Here is a 22,670-nt window from a genome sequence, read left to right on the forward strand (position 1 = left end):
GGTACCATAACAGCCCGAACTTTTCAGACTCACTGTAGCTGAACAGGAAGACAGGACGAAGGCGCGTCTCCTTATCTGGGTACTAACTGCTGAAAAAGCAGGAACACTATACGCTCCTCACATTGAAACCAACCAGCCCCACAAGTCCTGTTAATAAATGCATGATTTCTCAATGTAACACACCTAAATGACAAACTTCATTGGTAATCTAGAAGGTTCTATACTACCATTTATGCGCACCGATCTATGCATACTTCTGGTTTCCGAGCCAATGCACCGCTGATTACTGCAAAAGTCTAGCCTTTTCTTTTCCTTTGTACTCGCCTTGCTTTTTTTTACTGATAAGCAATGGCAGAAACAGCTACATTCGACGGCCAATGTTCCTGTCTCCATTCAGGGCAGCACTTCCGCTTTCGAAACAAACGAAATTTCCCTTGTATTCTATAAGTTAATGGCTGAAAGCGTTGGCAGAGAGGAAAATATTCACGCGTTCACGATATAGTAAATTGCTTAAACCTAGCACGTATAAATTTGCAATACCCAAAAAACCCTCTTTCGAACAGCACGGCGCGACATTCCTGTAAACAAAAAATGTCGGCACAGCCGTGCAGAGTATGATTCTTTTGCATACTGCATAGCTGAATACACGCAAACCTTGCCCTTTGCTTTAAAACGAGCCCGTTAAAAGGCTGATAGTGCCATGAACCATTCGCGCGTGCGCGCCATTGCTTCTGCAAGCATGAATGGCTCAAGCCGAATCTTCGAGGCATCGAACGCACTTTCGGGTGCAGAAAAGCGGCATATAAGGCGTGCTTCTCAACTGCGAAGCAATCCCTCTTAGCTTGAAGTACGGCTGTCTTCATTAGCGTAAACTGTATACCGTGCACTGTGCGCACAAAAGTCTCGACGAAAGCCTCATAACCGCTCGCCAGATAAGACACCTCGTTTCGCTCTGCTGGTTCGCGTAGCCCGTGACCGATGCACGCAGCACATCGCCCACGTTCTCTGCAGATTACTCAGGAGGAGAAAATGAAGTCACGCTCACATGGGTTACTCCTCTCGAGACTGCCATCTTGCCTGCGGCTAACGCTGGGGCCAGCACACCGCTAGCAGCGACGACGCCCGTGACTGTGCCTGTGCTCGGAGCACGTCAGGCTCTGGATAAGATAAGGCCGGAAGCGCCAGCAGCGCCGACCCACGTACATACATACGTTCGATGTGCGACGTAGAGATAATGGGAGCCAGCGCTCCAACCCGCCATGGGGAACAGTAGCGAAAACGCGTCGGTTACAGCGAGCTCCTTCTTAGCGAAGCAAGAGCCCCTTTTCATTGGGCTGCAGTAGTTGTTGCTGCCCTCGTAAAAACGGCGCACTACTGGCATCGAATAAAATGTATGCTCCTCTTTTTCCGAAATATATAACTGCTCGCTCAGGCTTCCCAATGTGCGCTTTACCACTACTACGGCATCGCCAGTCTGCGATCTAGCTCGATCGGTGCCTGTACAAGGTTGTTTTCATCCATAAATCTTGTTAGACACCCTACCTCTCCCAACTCTTTCTCTTCTTTCCTCTCCACCTAACACGAACAAAGGTGTCAGGTTAGCGTGTTCCACCGTACGCGGTGTCTTTTAGTTAACCCTTTGACACGCTATGTACAAGCGAAGACAAAAGTCTCTAGACCGCGCGCTCCGTAAACGAAGCCCATAGCTCTGTTATTAACCGCCGTCTGTCGACCACGCTAATGAAGATGAAAGAACAAAATTTTTAATTTCTTCCCCACAAGCGTGGTCTCCAGCCGACGGCTAATAGTTAAGCTATCGGCTTCATTTGCGAAATACATGGTCCAGAAACTTAGTTACTTCTTTGTTTCAGGTGAATTTCACATCCTTCACGCGAAAATGTCTTTTTTATGCCATAGAGCGAACGCAGTAAATAATATTTTGTGATAAAGTGAGTGCCGGTTAGCACGTCGTCCGCCATTTCTGTGCAAACAATTTTTCAAAAGTAGTAATATTTTTTTTCTGTCAATTTCAAGCGTAATGTTCCCCCTTGGAAAGTCGTGGAATTTCGATGTTGCTATTTTCATCAATTATGACACTGTACGAAATTTGGCACATCCCTGGAAAGCATCAACCGGTAATTTTTTGCCCTGGAAAACGAACATATTGCCTTTCTTAAGTTTTGAATACAGTACTTAGGCGGGAAAATATTTCATTTCGATGAAAACAAAAAAAAATGGCGGGTCAAAGAGTTAGCCCGAGCCAAACGTTAACAAAAGCTGGTACAAGCTGCATGTGGGCATGAAGCTAAAATCATTGCACCATAAAAAAAAAAAACAGGAGATGTGTAAATGAAGGGCTAAGGGAGCATGCCAAGAATGTAAAAAAAAACGCACGCGAAGGGAAAGATTATGATGGTTTCTTTACGGTTCACTGCTTGTCCTGTACTGATGACCAGAACTGCACCCGTTATCTTGAAAACGCTGTTGTCATCAAAAGAAGCAAAGAATGCGCCACGCGAGAAATCACTCAACCTGAATGCATCGCTACAGACTAGTTGAAGGCTGCGTAAGCACCGCAAATGAATATTCGCCGAACAGCATACACATTCATGTCAACCACTCACAGTAAACTGCTGGAAGTCAGCGGCGACCGTCCTCATCCTTTCTTCGCGTGCCATGCTATACTTTTTTGCGCTGCGGTCATTTTTTTGTGAAGTTTGGTTTATTTTACGTCCCATAGCGGCTCATTCTATGAGGAACGCAGTAGTGAAGGGCTCCGGCTATTACTTTATCCGTGCCTGCCGTGCATGCACACGACAGTCCATCCACATGGCGACAAAGAGGAGGTATATGACAGTCATGAGGGCATCGATGCTATCTCGGCAAATAAACTGAAGTTCGCTTATTCCTTTACGGGGCAGAGTAAACAATGTAGGTCACTATTTGACCTTGCACCCGAGATGCAGAGTTTTATATAACACAGAGAAGACTGGCGACGCTGAAAGCAGGGCACCGTGTGAAGTAGTGTCACGACTCCATAGTTTTCGTGACACCACACTTAGCATCAGTGCGGCCGTTTTCAGCGATTTTCTGTTCTGCTGATGTCATCTCACACTCGTCTCACTTTAAGTAAGCCGCAACGTCCCTTTTCTCTAGTTCCAGTTTCACATCTCGATGCGAGGAAGCACTGTAGGAATGACGTCACCAGCAGTGGCGAGTGCCCAGAAAATAGAAATGATCTTATCTGAAAATGTAGCTATGTGGAAACAATTTTCACCCACTTAGGCACGCACACACAAATGCATCAAAACTTGCGCAAAATGCGTTACACATGCCCTTTGGCTGCTGAACTTCATTGAACGATGCATAAACTTGCCTTTACTGTCCCTTCGATAACATCAAGCCCGATACCTAATGGTATCACCTGCGTATAGCACGCAGCCATAGGGCCACAGAACAAGTACGAGACTGCGGGAGTCCGAGTGTTTATGACATGGTTAGTATGGCTGTTTGGATGGGAAGGGTGACCACGGGACAGTCGATCAGCGATTTTTGCCAGGGTAAGTATTTTCCGCGACAACTGCACTTCGTTGCGTACACGGCTTCGCCGATGATCGTAGGGCATATGAAGCATTCTGCGAGACGCAAAAAGTGTCCCATGAGGAATGTTGATGTTCACGCTTGCCAAATGATGGTTGCGTGTTCCCTGTGAAGCGAAGTGACATTTGTGACTTATCTCTTAAGCTTCCTCCAAGTCTAAAACGGCGCATGTTGCCGACATGGGGTTGGGGATGGCTGCAGCGGATGGGCATGCTCAATATTTCTCTCAAATTCACTGTGCTCGATTAAGTCAGCATATGCCGAGTGCTTCAACGAACACTTGCGAAAATTCCCAGAAAAAGGGGGTTCGAAATAAAAACAAAATCTCTTCATGGAAGAAAGTGTGTGGTATATCGTATGGTAACTATTGCGTGGTATGGAACTACGCTGTGGTATAGTAAACGAGATTCAACTACCGAAAGCGATGCCTAAGTGGAGGACTCCCGAATAATTCTGACCACCCGGGGTTTTTTTAACGTGCACCGATATATCACACAGTACGAAGGCGCCTCGCGTTTTCCACGGGATCGAACCCGCGCCCTCGGGCTCAGCAGTCGAGCGCCCTACCACTGGAGCTTTCAGAAACTGTCAGCCACGGCAGACGTCAGTTACTATGGAAATCATCCCAAGTAGGTAGTTAATTACATAAAATGCACTAACTTCCGTTGTCACAGTCTGGTAGTTATAGTGCCAACGGGGAGTTCAAAGCCATGGACGAGCCGATAACATACCTGTTTTCGAAACGATGAAAAAGCCATTCTCAAAAACTCTGCACCGTGAAAATATCCGGCATATTTTTCCGCCGCACAAAACTGAATCTAAGCGCATGAGTCGGCGCGCAGGAAGCTTGGAGTAAATCCTATGTCTGTTGATGACGTTGTGCCATACCTATGGCGCCAAATTTGAACTGCTTGGGCTATTGCACCACAGTGTGCACATTCTTTCGCTTGACGCAAGTAAAAGAATAGCCATGGCGAACTGCGTGGTCGTTATATTTGAGTATGACAGAGTAATGAAGTGCGTGCCATGGTACAGCAGAGAAGGCAGTTCAAATTCGGTGCCGTAGTCATTGCAACAAGTCATCAGCAGACGTTGGATTTACTCCAAGCTTCCTGCGCGCCGCCTCATGCGCTTAGTTTCAGTTTTGTGCAGAAAGAAGCACCAGATTCCCTCGCACTGCAGAGGTTTAAAAAAGGCATTTTATCCTTTCAAGAAGTGATATGGTATCGTCCTTCCCATTATACCTCTACATTGGCACCAATTACCATATACTGATGACTAAAATTAGCCGAATTAGCCTTAGAATAATTGACGTCCGCCGTGGCTGAGTTTATCCCTGAAAAGATAATCTTTCTATTTCAAACAAGCTATTTACAGGAATTTTTTTAAAGTGTTTACTGAAACACAAAGTATAGGCCTAACCATGGCTGCACATACAGCACAATCACAAGATGTTGTTCTGATCCAACTTCGCACCTTTCATCGCATAAACTTCCCTATCTCCAGAATGTCATATGCAACCTTATTTCAAATGATGTCAGCAATGTTTATATTGTTAGGCTGCATTGTTTGGCTGTGCACACCTCTAAGCACCACAAAGTAACCCATGTACAAACACTGGCAGAAGACACTCAATTTCTTTTGCCTATTTACCTTCAAAGAAGTAAGGTTGCTCAGGCTTCCCTGTGCACAGGTGATGCTAGAATAGATTAGGGGGGAGATCCCTGCGCGTTAGCAAGCGCAAAGGTGTGAACACTTTGAATGGACTCTAGTGGTCTGAAATTTTCCACTGCATCCAATCCTACAAGCAAAGTGTCATGTTGTTCAAAGCAAAAGCAACTGATTACAGATGCCCCATGGTTCTTTCAGATACTTCCCTGAAAACCTTTTGACACAAAGCATACAATGCAATGAGCGCTCTTACTGAAATATTTTTGAGTAAAACCACACTATTACATTTTTCTCGCAAGACGCACTATACTCCGTTTCATACACAGCAGACAGCGCAGTGGAGGCTGCAGAAGTAGTGCATGCGCGAAACCATATTACTCCACCACATATCATTCGTCCTTCTCAAAGCCTCGGTGAGTGTTTCGACAAAAACAAAGAGCAGTATAAAACGAAGTAGTAGCACTGAAAATATGATCAAAGCTGTGAGGCACTCAGTATTCGGACTCTGGCTATAATAATCACTGAGTGTGAAATACTTTTCAGGTGCAGATGGAGTAAGCACGATTCGCCCTGCCAGCCACATATCAGACCACCAAACTTATTCTTACTCCTCGAGGTCTCGATAATTTGGAGGATGAAAATATGGCAACAGGTCAAACAAAGTTGAGATTGCCATTGACGGCACTTAAGATCTGTCGCAACGAAATATGCTTGCGTTCACTTTGGTTCTAGAGTGACGTACTTTTCGGGCACGGACAAAGCCTGTGCGCACAGGCGTGCCAGCTTCGGCAGCGTTACCTGCTATGTATGAAAGTGAGTATAGCTGGATGCAATCCCTGGAAGACTGCCAGCCTTGAACACACATTAGGTGTTGCTGTTAAGGGTATCCTATAAGAACAGTCTTACTGGCTCATGCTCATCTCACACATCCACAACATGGCAAGCCATATTATGAAAAGTACCCATTATATGAGGATGTGTAGCATACACCTACCAAAATTAGATTTGGTGCACCAACAAGGAGCATTCCATAAGCTAATTACTCCCTCATAAGCAATGGCTAAAACTACTGTAAGAAGCAGCTGCCCAACTAGAGGAAAAGAAAGCTTGTGGAGCTGGGGAAAGTATGTTGCATGCCACTACTTTTCTAAAAAGCAAGAAGTGCTTTAAATATGTGAAAAAAGTAGCTCGTTAGCCGGGTTAAACGTAAGAAGGCTTGCAGCACTCCGTTCACAGTTAAACAGCTACATTCGTATAAAACAAAACCAAGCTTTTTTTATTTCACTTCATTTCTTAGAAGTCCGAAACAAAGCTCTGGAAAGGAAAAACGCTCCGATTTTACAGAGCATCATACACAACCACAAATCCAATGCCAAAATAAAGTAAGGATAGCACAGCAAAACGAAAAACCAATCAGAGCTCACAGTACAGGAAACTTTACAGATCCAGCAGCAACCAAATACACAGATTCACTAATGCTCGCGAGAACTAAACAACAAATGATATCGCAAGAAATGAGACTTTCTACACACTATGGACACTACTGAACTTTTTGACATACAGGTATGATTGTTGCATGCACATTTTGAAGCAGTAACCAAAACACCACAAAAAAAGTTACTGTGGCTCACTTTTCTCGAAAAAGGCTGCCATGCAGCTTTGTTTTACAGGTATCCAGGTGTCACAGCTACCAGTCCAATGTATAAATTTATATACAAGTGTGTGGTACTTGCTTGAGCAAAGGCTGGAAACCAGGGTGCAATGAAGTCATGAAAAGCCTAAAATACAGGCAAGAAAGATTTGTATCATGCATTAAAAACAGCACCACCAAATCAAGGCTCCGTACGTTGAGCTAAAGTCTGCTACTCTGCAACTAAAGCAACCACTGAATAATCAGCCATGCACATATCCCTGTCGCACTGCACGGCTGCAGTCATATTTCGCCCACACATGCCCATTAACAGCCACAGTGCTATTGTAGAACAGAACAAATGTGTAAAATCAAATCTTCACCTGCCTAATAAATACCTGGGTTATCTTTATACAAAAGGCTTGATTCATTTAAAGATTTAAGTTCGTCACCACTTGTAGCAAAGATTCACGCAGTGCTGTCCCATTAGTCTAAACTTAATATCTCAAAAAGATCATCAAATCGTGAGATCAACACAGTCATAAGAAAAAATATTAACTGCACTAATCTTGCCACCTACCAGATCACAGCGCAGTGCGCAGGCAGGCAATTTTATTAATGCTGCAAGAAGCCTCGACTTACAAAAGTAAACTTTCATGAAAATTTAAAAAACATGGCACTACAAGAAAACGATGTTGTACAAAGTGCTGTGTCAGCATAGATAAAACTACAAAAAAATGCGCACTTTTTGACCCGAATGTACTAAGATACAATAGCAATGTGAGGTTTGCAAAATGCACCTGTGATGCTGCCACAAACATCCCAACGCCTTCCCCACATGATGTCCGCCTAGCGCTCCTACACTTCTTTTCACCTCACCTCTATCTCTCTGCGACATGTGCCACAGTGCTCCACACCGTAAACTCGCTTTCCCAAAGGAAAGTGCAAATCTCTGCATGACAGTGCCATTCTGAGGAGCCTGGTGAATTGGGAAGGAGTGCAAGGCAGCAAGGTTTATTCCTGTCGCTGTAGCAGCCGCACATTGGACTCCCTCTGGCACTCACTTATGGTGCCATGCCTGCACCAACATGCGAATCAAGCACCCTGGTTGGCTGTATGACGTTACCACACCTCGACGTCAAGCACTATTTGACATTTATGTCACACTCTAACTTCAGTGTAAACCCCACAAGAAATGCCGTATATAGTTGTCGCTATGAAAGGAACTGACAGCAACACCCAGTCACTGTCAAAACCACACACTTCATCAGAGCAGTGTAAAAGGAAAGAAAGCGGGCTAACACACATGCTCATTCCTAGAAAGTTCTACATCCTGAAACAGAGCCACCATATCAGTGAACCAAGTGCTGAGCAAAGTACACCCTGCTGACGTCACTGATTACATGTAGACAGTGAAACTTGTTAATTCACAATGTTGCTTCCCTGGCTGCTGGAGCCGAGTGCCAATTCCCGTCTCCAACAGCTTTCCCTAGGAACTCTCAAGGATGTTCAGTGTGTCGTAGCTGTTCTGTATCATCCGTAAGAAATGTTCTCGGATTTGAGACTTCTCAGTAATTGCTTTTTTTTTTTGCTTCAAAAATTCAGAGCACCAAAAATGCAGAGCACCAGTCTCTGCTTCTAGTTTGAGCAAAAATAGTTCAACTGGGCAGCAAGCCATCTTTTCACTATCTGAACGTATATATTTTTAAATTCTGTTTTATTCAAATATCAACTTGCACTTTTAAGTTTCCTGCAATTTCAGCATGTCCTTCCACTGCTTATGAACAGAAAATACTCTTCCTTTTCTTGTACCACACCACAACATGTACTGGTGCCAACCTTTCCGGCTGTGGTATGCCCCCGGCATGCATGTGCAATTTTACTTGAAAAGCATATTTCAGAGCAGGAGTATAATGAACAGTCCAATAATGAAATTGTTCTCAAGCACCTGCTTTCAAAGAGGGGACAAAATCATTATAGGGATGAGGCTCCCGCTCAGGAATACAGCCTCACTGTTTTTATGCCGCATAAATAATCCCCCCAAGCTTTTTAAGTAGACCAAACAACACGTTTGTATGGCACAGTTAATGCGCGAATGAGACTGGTTTGTGCACTGCATTATGAAGACATGCATCTCGAGCAGAGCAGGCTAATGGAAGTGAGAGCATTTGAAAACCTATCTGCTCTGCAAAGAATGGCAAAAAATACTCAGTTTCAACGCAGTGCCTTGAAATATCTGATAAAAACAGCACAGCAGCCTAAGGCTAAGAAAGCCCGAGGCAGGCTAAAGAAGTTGCTGCAGAAAAAAGACAACGCATGTAAAAAAGTAAGCTGCCTCCAAGCTATATGATGCAACTAAAGAGCCAGCTGTTAATTTTCACAATCTTTACAATTTATCCTTCAGCACATAAGCGTTACCCTACAAATGCCTCCACAGCAAAGCTAAATTCCACTGCTCCTTCAACTGAATCTAATAAAAGCATTCTGGTGTCCCAAAATTTAGCCTAAAAAAAACATGTAAGTTGAAGACAAGTGCTGTAAAAACTAAGCACATACACATTCAGGCATATACATGCCAGAGCAAGGGAGATTAGAAAAAATATGCCACAAAGAAACTATCAGCACAATGAAAACAGCAAAAAGTTTTTTTTCCTTGTGTTTTATTTCCCTGATACTTAAATTAGTGTTCCTCCTGTCATCACAGCCTCCTACTTCATTTTAAATACTTCTGCTGCTTAGAGAAACAAAGCAATGGAATTTGGAGGATGCATCTGCCCTCAAAGCAAGGCTGAAAAAAATATATGAACACTGACTAAAAGAAAATTCACTAATGAATTGTTCCAAGAAGCCTATATCAATTACGGTTGCCAAGGTCAAGTCCGAGAACCCAAGATGCTAGACTTAACGGCTGACAAGCCTTCCGTAAAACTTTAAGATGTGCAAACACAGTGTTGATAGACATGTAAATCTTCAACACCTTGCTATTCAAAACAAACAACTAACTGAAAAGCATCAGTGCCTCACAACAAAACACAAACAGGTAGAAGTCTGTCCCTTAGTTCTGAAACTTAAAATAGACATATATATGTATACCATCAGTAAACATTAAGCAACAAGTGAATTACCATATCACAAATGTGAGGTAGGATGCCCAGTGTAGTATGTTTCATAAAGAGACAATTGCCTTTTCTTTCTGCCACCCAGAATCACAGACCACAAGCATGAATCTAACTTCTCCCAGCTCACTGAAACACTTCTGGTCTACCACACAAAGCAACAGAACGTATAGCACCACAATGTAGCGTGGTATCCCTTACCAAGCTCTAAAGCTGGTTTTGTGAAATTAACAGAACCAATCACCAATAAATGTTAGACCAAATTGTTTAAATTTCAGTGATGGCAACACGCGCTATCTAGAACACTGTTCATTGAAATTTCCCCAGCAATAAAATGGAATGTCACCAATGGGCTATCCTAACAGATGGTTCTTGAAAGGTACTCAATGCCAAAAAAGGGCAGCTATGACAAATGGCTTTAAATATCAGTTAGAAACATTGTAATGTACATATCTGCGTGTATATACATATATGACCTGTCTGTACATATAGATAGCAAGAATAAATTGCACTCTCACCCACCTCCTTTCAAGCTCAATTATAACAATTTGTACATGAGCATGGTATTTAAGAATGTTTAATGTATGGACAATTCTCAGTATTAATATTGACATGATGGCAGTTTGTGTACAGCTGAGAGAACATATACGCCATTAACCACTTTAGTGTCTATAAATCTATGAATGAGAGCAACATCTGACAATAACAACCTAATATTTTCTCTGCCACAGCAACTTTCTTGTAGGAGAAATTGCACACAACCTCAGGCAAACTTGCCCATAAAATAGTGCCAAAAGAAAAAAAAATTGTTCCATATGAATGACTTCCAACAGTAAATAACAAGTAAATGCTATAGCTCCGCAAGTAGAACTGTCGTCAAGGCATACAAACTTATAATTTCGTAACAGTAATTTAAGCACTACGTACTTAAAACTAAAGTTCAGAACATCAAGTGATGCTTGCCTATGTGTTTAAATTATTTTGTAATATCAAACTATATATCAAAGGAATTGAATGAATTAATTGTTGAAGGCATGAGTGCTATGTGAACACATACGGTCTGCAATTACCCCACAGAGAACGGGTATGTTCACCTCATGGTCCATAGTTTCCTGAAGAATATAACAAGCACAGCCTAAAATATATCTCGAAACTAAGCCTACAGATTCAAATGAGCAGGCATTGTTATCGTGTATTCACACTTCATTACTTCAAACAAGAGCAATGCAGCTTCAACCTGAACCGTAGCCAGGACATATTTTTTAAGTTCTTGATCATTTAACCAAGTTAACTGCACCAGAGCAATGCTTTCTTGTCTCTAAGTTCACTAAGACGAACCTATCTTCATTGGGTGCTGTGCACAGGTACCAACATTCAGGACAATATGGATAACAGCAGCTCCTGTTACCATGGTGAAAACAACAACAACAGAAAGAAATGTCAAGCAAGGCCTTGGCTAGCTGTGCTGTTTTTTTGAGTGAAGATAACTCTGATAGCCATGCCTAAATCCCAAACCACACCGGGAGCATCGATGGCGTTCTCGTGAATGGCACCAGTACATGTGGACTAGGTAGCTACTGTGACACCTGAATGCCTTCTTGCGTCGCAGGCCACCTTCCAACTTACAGTGGTGACACGACAGACTCAGCGAGGGTTTTCCTAAAGGTAGGCGTGGAGGTGCACAATGTTTCCTCCGGCGACGTGGAGCCGCTGGGCCTAGCTGAGACTTTCCACAGCGGTCAGAGCAACAGACAACTACTTTTCGAGGCTTTGGTTGTTTCCTAGACTGCTTCAATCGCTGCACTTGCAGCACAGGTGCTGCTACAACCCGGCCAGTAGCGTCTGGCTCGGCCACCAGTCCAAAGTGGCGCAGCAGCATCACTGCGCAGTCAGCACAGCGGCCTCTGAGCACCATGTTGTGGTGGCTCTCTGCCGCGTGTCGCGTCAGCACCTTGGCACTGCTGCACGGCATCCCACAGTGTGGGCACCGAGCCACTGCACTGTCATCCGCGTGCTCCGTGGAGACATGCTTGCGCAACACATCCTCAAAGGGCGTACTGTACTGGCAGCACGCATCCATGGCTCGGCAGCAAAGTGTCTGGCCCGAGTGGAGTCGCATGTGCGCAATCATTGTGTCCTGAGTGAAGGAGCAGAAGCCGCACACAACGCAGCGGTAAGGGAACACCGTGGCCAGGCCGCCCTGACCCAGAGGCCGCTCGTCAGCTGTCCTGCAGCCGCCCTCCTGGGCAGGGTCATGGCGGGGCCCCGGGGACACGCAGTCTGCTAGCCCTCGCTGCTCAGTTGCTGCACTCCATGTAAAGAGAGACAGGACGAGCGGGTCACGCTTAAAAGGGGCTCACCCAAGGAAGCCAATGTCCACAGCCTGCACACACAGGGGACCCGACTAGCATGTGCTACAACATAAATTTTGACAGTGGACAGCAAAAACAACAGTGTTTGCTTGCCACTTCAATCGGTTCAATCTCGGGGTACCAGAGAGCATGGAGCAACAACACTTCTGAATGTGCTTTAGTCGTGACCATTGAATTCTCACACTGGAGCTCCTTACTCATCACCATAACTCTTTATTGCTTGCTCTCAGCAAATGACGTGAAAGGGGCTGTTTCAAATTATTCCTCAGATCATTGCTGCTAGTGGCCAAAATTCTAAAAGATAAGTGCAGCACCCTGAAATGACTCCAAAAGCTTGTCTCTTCCGCATTAAACACATTAGTGCTTTCTTTCCCTTTCAACTATGTGCAATCAATGTTTTTGCAGATTCTCTATTACCGACTGCCAGAAGTTACCTTTTGAGCATTGCAAGATTTTACATTTTTGAGCCTCTGCTAGTGCATGCATTACCTTTAAAAGGATTGACAGCTGTTGAAAGCTTGTTGTGGGGCTATAAAAGAAATCAAGAGGTCTTGCCTTCATTTACCGAATCAGGCATAGTATGAGGCCTGTCTGGAAAATAAGAATACACCACGTGCCACCTGGTGAGTTACGAAACCAGTCAACAGGTGGAAACACTGCCATATATTTTGAACTTTCAGCTTGTTGGTGTTTTGTTTTTTTTGTTTTTTTTAGGCAAGGAATTGACACAGGAAATGTCTCACATCTCGGTGGACACCCAAACGACACCATAAGGGAAGAGAGGAAGGTCAGAGTGAAAGAAGAAAGAGGAAGAGGTGCCATAGTGGAGGGCTCCGGAATAATTTCGACCAGCTGGGGATTTTCACCGTGCACTGAAATCGCACAGCACACAGGCACCTTTGCGTTTTGCCTCCATCGAAACGCGGCCACCACAGTTGGGTTCCAACCCGGGAACTTTGGCTCAGTAGCCGAGCGCCCTAACCACTGAGCCACCGCAGCGGGTAACCTTCAGCTTTCCTCTCCCTTCCGGTCTGAAGTTCTCCACCAGCGCATAGTTTTGATTTTCGGTTTTATGGGGGTTTAACGTCCCAAAGCGACTCAGGCTATGAGAGACGCCGTAGTGAAGGGCTCCGGAAATTTCGACCACCTAGGGTTCTTTAACATGCACTGACATCGCACAGTACACGAGCCTCTAGAATTTCGCCTCCATCGAAATTCGACCGCCGTGGCCGGGATCGAACCCGCGTCTTTCGGGCCAGCAGCCGAGCGCCATAACCACTCAGCCACCGCGGCAGCTCCCCCGGCGCACAGTTGAGTAGCACAGTTTCCCAATCAAATTGCATCTATTACTGACATAAATAACTTTCGCAAACCTTTGGCTTGTTTTACTGGAAGTATAATTTCATTTAGGTGCAGGGTGGGATCACTCTGCCGACCTCTTTTGAGTGAGAAAAGAACAGCAACTGTTTTTTGTGCAAAGAACTTAAGCCCATTTCAGTCTGCCCAAACCGCAAGTCTGTTTAAAGTCAGTTGTATCTGTCGCTCGCAGGTTGATAGGTTGGAGGATGTGCATGCTATTTGAAGGTCATCAACATATACGCTATACATGATTGACTCTGGAATTATTTTCACTATGGAGTTCATTTTTACTATAAAGAGTGTGGTACGTAGACTACACCCCTGTGGTACCCCATTTTCCTGAATGAATTTTCTCGAAAGGGTGGAACCTAGGCGTACATGAAATGAACAGCCAGAAAGAAAGTCTTTCGAACAGTTAAGCATCCTGCTACGAATGCCTAGGTCAACTAGGTCGCGGAGCATACCAAACCTCCAGGCTGTATCATATGCTTTCTCCATATCGGAAAAGACTGCAAGACAGTGCCGTCTGTGTATAAATGCTCCTCGGAGAGCATCTTCAAACCGAACAAGATGGTCAGTTGTTGAGCACATTTTTTTAAACCCACACTGATAAATGTCGAGAAGTTTACGGGATTCTAGGACAAAGGTTAATCAAATATTCAGAACACTTTCAAAAGATTTGGATTAGGAGAGGTTGCTGGATTTCCAGGTTTCAGGAATGGTACTATAACGGCTCTTTTCCACTCCTCAGGTATTTTTCCCTCTACGAATATTTTGTTGAAATTCAAAAGTACCCCTACGGCAGGCTGGGAAAGATGGGCCCGCATTTCATAGTGTATTTGGTCGGGTCATGGAGCAGTTTTTCTGCCGGCAGACAGTACCCTATTGATTTCCTGGAGAGTAATTAATCTATTGTATTGTTCGTTAGCACCTCCACTTGTAGGGAGTGTTTTTCAGCTATGTTTTTGTATTTTAGAAATGACTGGGTATAATGCGACAAATAGAAACTACAGCGAGTGCTCCCCTATTATGTCTGCCTGTTCCCTTAGACTTGGTTGTGTACCAGGTGCTATCAAAAGCGGAATTGTAAACGGTGAAAAGCTGCCATTTAATTTTCTTACCTGCTCCCACATTTTTTTTTAATGTGATTTCACTGTTTATGGATGAGATAACTCTACTGTGCTTTTTCGGCACTACGACGGACGTACAGAGGTTTAACTCTTGACTTCTTAAAATTTACGAGATTCTCTTGTGTGGGGTGCCTGCGAAAAATACCCCAAGCTTTATTTTGTTGTTTCTTTGCATCCTTGCAATCTTGTGTCCACCACACTTTGCAATTTTGCCACACCATTCCAGAAGACTTCCAGATGAGGGCAATCATTTATTGAAGAAAAGGAATCCATAAAAAAAAAATTGTTATTCGGCTACGGTGGCAGCCACCCACCACGGAGCTCAACACGGGGACAGGACAGGAAGTTGCAAGAAAGTCCTGTCCACGCCAGATGTACGCCGCAACTATAACCAAATATGGTACAACTCAGGGTGGTTTGCCACACAAGGTTAACCCTAGCCACCCATGAAAAAGGAACAACTGAAAACGAGGAGGAGAGAGGACAGCAGTGAGAAAGACGATAGGAAAGCGAAAGATGGATGGAAGGACAAGAAAAGGAGGCTGCCAATTTCCCCCTGGTTGGGTCAGGCCGGAGCCGCCGTGTACGGGAAGCTGGGGCCAAAGTGGGGTGTTGCCTCGGCCAAGGGGCCTTAAAGGTCCCCATGCTCGGCATCGTCTCAACCACCAGCATCCCTTTTTACCCGGACACGGCTGAGCCACGCATGGCTAAGCACAGGTGCTCGGGTCCGTGGTGACAAACAGCTCACCATCATCCCCCTGCGGGGATGTCCCTGCGGATGCTCAGGAACCTGTGGTGTTGCAACTCACTAACATCTGCATGTAGCAGACGCCCCTGCGGGGTGAAATGTCTGCTCCAAGCTACCGTTTGCATAAAGTTTTTTTTACCTGCCTTAAACCACAACTTTCACAATAAAAACAGGCTTCCACGTGACAACAATGCCACTTCAACGTCGAGAGATGCTTCTCAGAGAATGAAATCCACTTTTTTCTGGAGTGCTCTCCCGAATGAGGCTTTGCGTGTACAGTGGGGCAAAGCCAGCTGCTGGTCACCTGACAGCTTTCTTTGAACGCCAATAAATGAAGCTACATAAACTGCACCCTGATAGAAACAGCGCCGCTAGTTCTTTTTAGAAGCGATCTACAACTTTTGTGTTGACACTTTGTTCCTCAATTCAATAATTAAAAAGTTCGATAATTAGTCCTTACTAGTTACTGAAATTTGAAGGAGAAAATACTGCTGACTAGGCCAGGCAACAGATCTCAGTTGGTTTCACTGGGCTGGAACATTGCATGTTTTTTAAAAGCTTGGTTACATTTAGGTGGGACATCTGGATGTGTTCATGTGGCTGCATTGAGCTTTGTTCAGAGAGGAAATGCAGGGGACAGTGCTGAAAAGCAATTGTTTCAGGCATCCCAAAAACTCCTCAAGGAGTGCAATGTTTCCACAGAGTCGCAGCTGCTGGTCCTCGTGTAGAATGTTTGGTTGGTTTTATAGCTCCAAGAACAATGTTCACTGCATCACCTTCAGTTAGAGCATTTTTTTGTGCAACTGCAGAGCGGTGCTGCAAAATGACAAAATAAAACAAAATGAACTTGAAAACTGCAGCTTACAGCAGGTCATTTTAACACATGACAAAAACGAACTGCTTATGTACTCAAAGCATAAATGAAATTTGAACACAAGAGGCAAATGACGCAATGCCAAAATACAGTTAAGCAAAATGTAACAGGGAAAAGTTCACCATTATAGAGACCGAGTCAACTACAAACATCCATTAGATCTACCGATCGGTCTCGAACATTTGCATCAATGTGCAATATTCTGAAAAATACACAATGGATAATGAAGTTTAACATCAGGAGCACATACACCTCAGACATGTCACAGAGATGTAGTAAGTAGAACCGATCTATAGTGACTCGAACCAGCAAAAATCTTTATTACATCAGTTCTGGTGATGGCATGGCTCTGAGAATGCTCTCTGGTAATTAAATGGCCACCTATTAAACACAGCGTTGGTTTATAAAAGAAACACTCACAAATACCTTCCATTACACTCTTATTGTCCTTTTGTGATAATTATTTATTTTCAGTCATCACATCTCACGTAATCACGTTTTCGATTTTGTTTACATCTTGTGAAAGTACCACATTTGCTCAAATGTAGCGTGGCTACGAATATAAGAGGAGTTTGATTTCATGTGAAAACCAATGTTTTCATGGGCACGGCGTCATTTTCCACAGCCTCAGCGTCGTTTAAGAGGCAATAGTTAAGAAACACACACCACGGTCGAGGCGCGGATGTACCACTCATATAGTGCCGCCGCTTCCCTGTGCTTTGCGCTGCTGTGCTGCAAATCTTTGCCCTTCCCTTCTTTACTCTTCACCACACTTTTACTGTCTTTCCTTTTTCAGCTACCCACACCGCCTTCTTTCTGCGTTCATAGGCAGCTGTACTTTTTTTTCCAAGCTTTGTGGTGAAGCTATCTGAAAGAGCACCATTTTATCGTCTTTGGTATCCATTTGCCTCCGAATGTTGGCCTCGCGCATGCCGCGTTGTCATCATTCCATGGGAGGTAAGTCGCCACCGCCAGACACTCTTTACTACAGCAGATTCTTTGAAAAAAATCTTTACTTTAGCTGACAAAAAAATGCAAGTCGTCTAGGAAGGCGGAATAGAGCGCAGTTTCACTTTACTATATCCGAATTTTTACTATATCCGAGTTTACTATAGCGGGGTTCTACTGTCTAAATCACTTGCCAAACATTAAAATGCAAGAGCACTTACTATAAATGTTCATTTGGTTGCGTACTAGTTTTACAATCACTAGCCTTAAATTTTTGTCAGGCTAATTGTTTGGCCAATCCTACTAGACCAATCAGTATAGATTAGTGCTATATATTAGTCTTGGTGTTAAAAAAAAAAGTGGCAGTCTCGTACAAGAACAAGTGCGATGAGTTCATTTTTAGTGTACAGGCAGTGATTGCAGTAGAAAGCAATAAACCCAGAGATGAACTTGATCAACTGTGCAGGACTCAGAACAAACAACCAGCCATGAAAATCATACCAACTTCATTTGCCATACAACATTCACCATGTAACAATCTAAACAACCTTCATAGCCTCACTCTTTCTGAGAGAACAAGTTATAAAGTACATAACCAAGAGGAACTGCTAAGCATTTCAAAACAAAATTTGGGATAACACTGCAACTCCAAATAAAAAAAAAAAACAAAAATTGCATGCTTTGTTCTAAGAATTCGGAGTTCATCCCGCGAGTAATAGTTGTGACACTTCGCTCTTATCAGGGAATGTAGGAAGCTACAGCTTTCAGAAAAAAATTTTTCAGGTTTTAAGAATGCTGTTGGCATATTCGACAGAGAGCTATAGTCCATGATTCCACCATCTACTAACAAGCTGCCAACCTCACACTTTCACTGAAAGAAATGCATTCTTGCGACTAGTTGCTGCCATAAAGTATCACAACAGGGAGCAGAGAAGGAAACTAGTGAAAATGGTAGCCAGCCACGAAGGTGAGTTGAGCCACCAGCCTACATATCAAGACAGTTAAAAAGTCAATAAACACGTGGTACTGTATACGGAAGTTGTGCAAATGAAGCAAAGCTGACCAAAACAATTAGTCGGCAACTGAAAAATTTCGATGCCCAATTTTTCAGACGTGCTTGATTATTCTGACTTTTTCACTGCTCCGCAACACGCACTATAGAGCCAGTGTATAAGAGGGCCTGAAATTCCAGATGCATCATAACTTATTGCCCAATTATTCAGACCTCATTCGCACTTGCTGTAGCATCACCACCAACAGCCAAGCCGCCATATAATGTGTAGTGGCAGCTCTATAATTCAAACTTAAATGCGGATAGAAAACTTGATCGAATAGAGCAGATTAAGAGCTAAAGGGAGTCTCTTAAATGAAATTGCAAGGCTGATATCCCCACCCGCATCTGCAGACCATCAATCCTTGAACGACCGAAATCCGCCACAAAGCCCATCATGGCCCTTTTTTCGCTGAGTGTGTGCTCAAGCTCACAGTGGTGGGATTTGAAGGTGCAGGACGCTTTCCCTTGCCATGGACCCTCGAATGCCAAGCATGAGGTCCGAGCTTGGCTTGTACCCATTCTCTTTGTTGACATATTGTGCACATGTGGCTGCGAGTTCATACCGTTCTCTAACATCATGCACTGCACAAAACTGAATGCTAGTCGCAGTTCACTGAGCTGACCTATGAAGACTGAGTTCGTTCATTCGAAGACGTGAATAGACAGCAGCAAAGCACATGGGATGCAAACAGCTTCATGGAGACTGCGAGCAGAAAAAAAATGGTAATGCTTTTTAAAGTGAGGAGCTTGTATTTGCGACAAAATGCACCACAGCCCCGAATGCACTATCGCAACTGTCAAAACTGGCGTTCTGGTGACAGAAAAACCGCTTTTCTCATACGCAAGCCATTGCGGAATGCATACAACAGACATGGCAGCAATTGATTAACTATAATTACTTTTTACAGTAACCAATGTAATGAATTACTTTTCTGTTTTAGTAATTTAGTAGTGTTATGAATTATTTTAGAGCAGTAATTTAACAGCAAAAGTATTTAATTACTTCCAAAATTACTTTTCCTAAAGTGGACAGCTGCACCACCAAAGTTTTACTCTCTTACATGCCAGGTAGACCGCCTCGAAAGCAGGAACAGCGCGTGGTAAGCCTAGGACAGTGTAATGGTAGGAGCCCACGTGTTGCAAGCATCTCCCAAGCAGCAAGGCGTGGGGCTGTGCTTGGGCCACCTTCCAGGCAGAAGGCACATTTTGGACTTCAAGACGGGTCAGGAACATGCACAGAGGAGCTCCCATGCTAAGAACACGGTAGCGTTTAGTCAGGTTCATCGCTACGAGATGAGGGCGTGGAAACGTGCATGGCTCTAAAATTCCCGTACGGAAGCTGTGACCAGGTGAATACTACAGCCGCAGCAATAAATACCTCGCTTCAGAGGACTTAAACGGTGCACACAGCTCAGGGCAACGAGGCCCTGGGTTCGCCACTCATTTCTGTCTTCGAGCGCAATGAAAGTAACAACTGCTTGTCTCTCCTGCCTTCTTTGTCTTGCTTATATTGTCTTACCTTTCTAATGGTCTACGGTATGGGGAAAAAAAGGGGGAGGGGCGATGATGACTAGGACGGAGCTTGGTGGGAAGACCAAAAAAAAAATGAATGGTGGTTTAGCATTGCTAAGCACGAAATATTGTGCAAAAGCACGTTTTTTTTTGCAATTGGACACCACCACCATGTACCTCAAAGCACGAGTGAGGTGTCCATGACCCAGGGAGCCAGTTATACACCTTTCCTTACCTCAAAATCAGCAGAGCCAATGAACCCAATGAATGCCGGCGGTCTATTGCTTTAGTGCCACCTTTCTGCCACAACGATGTCAATGCCAACACATGCAGGGAAACATCTGTCACCATCACCACATACCTCAAACCACTAATGAGGTGTTCACTGGCCCAGAGAGCCAGTCATGCACCTTTCCTTTCCTCAAAATCAACGGAGTCTACAATGTTGTCAGCACTAATGCATGCAGCGCACATCTCTCTGTCCCTACTGTCACCTAGCTCAAAGAACAATTGAGGTGTCCACTGACCCAGTGAGACAGTTACCGTATTTACTCACATATAGAGAAATGTTACCCATAATTAGCTATCAACCTATATTCATGACCAAAGAACCTCGACCTACATTCTTGACCAAAGCGAGCAAAAGTAGCGAGCTAATGGAGTTCTATTGTCACGCCTGCTGTTCAAGCAGCACCGGCTACACTGGTACTATACTCATGTATGTTCGCAGTAAATACACACAAAAAAATAAAGGAAAAATTTGCATTGGCAAGTCTAATAAAAACGTTCAGAACTACTTTGAATGCTACCGACTGCATTCAAGAAAGCCATGGCGGCGAGCCGACAATGGAACAGTGCTGGTGTGACCTCGAAGTCGAAAATAACAGCGAATTACTGTGTGCACCGGCATCGCTCTTCCACTCATTTCTGTGGTCTTATCAATAGACAGCTTAGGAAGCGGTCTATTTTGGCGTTTAAATAGGTACCAAAGCCAGTGTATTATAGTTTATAGAGGAGGTCGTGATCAAAACAAACGCTCCAGCATGCATGTCGAAGCCGCAGTCACACTTCCAGAAAAAGCGCTAGTGTAATTAAGGGGGGACGCAGGGATCAGATTGCGAAAATCGCGGAAAATATCGCTTTTTGGAAACCACGCATTTCGGTATCTGCAACGCCTAACGTACGTTGTATCAAAATGGTTTAGCTGAAAACGCCCTAAAACTGCCCGAAAAATTTTAATTTGTCAGTGCGCAGGGCGAGAAAACAGTTATAAATCGCGCAAAATCACTGAAGTTCACAGAGCCATATCTCGTCTTTCCCGCCACCGAGCGCCACCATCTTGGTATCGTTTGAAAGCTCAAAGTTCCGCCGTTTCGTTTCTAAATTCTTCAGTCATCGCTGCGGTGGTTCAGTGGTTAGGGCGCTCGGCTACTGATCTGGAGTTCCCGGGTTCGAACCCGACCACGGCAGCTGCATTTCGATGGAGGCAAAATGCTAAGGCACCTGTGTGCTGTGTGATGTCAGTGCACGTTAAAGGTCCCCAGGTGGTCAAAATTATTCCGGAGCCCTCCACTACAGCACATCTTTCTTCCTTTTTTCTTTCACTCCCTCCTTTAACCTTTCCCTTACAGCTGCGCGATTCATATGTGAGACAGATACTGTGCTATTTCTTTTCCCCAAAAACAAACCAAAATCAGTAGTCATGCCATCTTGCAACAGTCGCACAAACACAAAAGAAGCGCGGGTAAGACAGGGGTGGTCACACGGGCCCTGCGATGAAAGTGGGCCTCCGATTGGCTGCCAGTCTGAAAGGCACCTCCCCATTGGTTGCTGCTGCAGCAGTGGGCAAGCTGGCAACCACAGCGGACCACTGTGCCACTGTTTTCTGCTTCGCAAACCACGGCGGAGTCTTCATTTGACATGCAAAATTCGGTTTTCTGAAAGCTCCCGGGTTAGTGATGGATCGTCGCTCATTTCAAAAGAAATTTTGAATGAAGCACTCCTTCGGAAAACGGAAGCGCAAGCCTCCTACGGCTAGACAAGGACGGCGGCCAGCGGGAGAAGCGGAGCACCCGACTAAACATGCGGAAAACGTGCCGCACTATCTTGCACCGCGTTGCTCCAGCAGCAAAGCCAACAATCGCCCTGTGCCATCGACGCCAATAACCCAGTTGACGGGACACGCGCCAACGGAGTCTCTTGCACCTTTGCGTACGGCCACGCAAATCGGCAGCAGAGATTGCAGCGTTGGAGGCAATGCCGGCAGAGATGGCGTGCTCTGTTTCTGGCGCATCGTGCGACACGGACACGCAGTCTGCGAGTGAGCCCCAACTGTCGACAAGCAACAGTGTGATAGCTGAAGATTCACCCGACGAATCGTCGCCCGAACGTAGCACCATCAGGCGCGCCTCGAGCCACGCTTCGTGTTGGCAGTGACTGCAGAAGTGCAGACATGCACCGTTCGCAACTCCATCCACGCAGTGTCCGCAAATGAACGGAAGTTTGGTCAGCACAGTCAAAGGACGAGCATGCCTGGCTTTTTGCGATAGAGACTGCAGTAAATGAGGCAGTCGTAAAGTACAATTCAAAAAGCAAAGGAGCCTACTCGGCAATGTGTGGCACCTTGGGTGTGTATCATGGTGCCCTTGCCGTCCAG

The 22,670-nt window shown here is 44.7% G+C and overlaps 1 protein-coding gene across 2 annotated transcripts in view; it reads right to left on the reverse strand.

Annotated features, from left to right (window-relative positions):
• Positions 1-6,526: 6,526 nt before the first annotated feature.
• Positions 6,527-22,670, reverse strand: part of LOC144113483 (uncharacterized) — a 73,681-nt gene continuing 57,537 nt past the window's right edge. For both annotated transcript variants that reach the window (XM_077646571.1, XM_077646572.1), the window contains exon 7: positions 6,527-12,321. In XM_077646571.1, the coding sequence (XP_077502697.1) occupies positions 11,474-12,321 (848 nt within the window). In that variant the 3' untranslated portion in view covers positions 6,527-11,473. The remainder of the gene's footprint in view (positions 12,322-22,670) is intronic.

This window comes from Amblyomma americanum, chromosome 1 (genome assembly GCF_052857255.1).
Source record: "Amblyomma americanum isolate KBUSLIRL-KWMA chromosome 1, ASM5285725v1, whole genome shotgun sequence".
Classification (NCBI taxonomy): domain Eukaryota; kingdom Metazoa; phylum Arthropoda; class Arachnida; order Ixodida; family Ixodidae; genus Amblyomma; species Amblyomma americanum.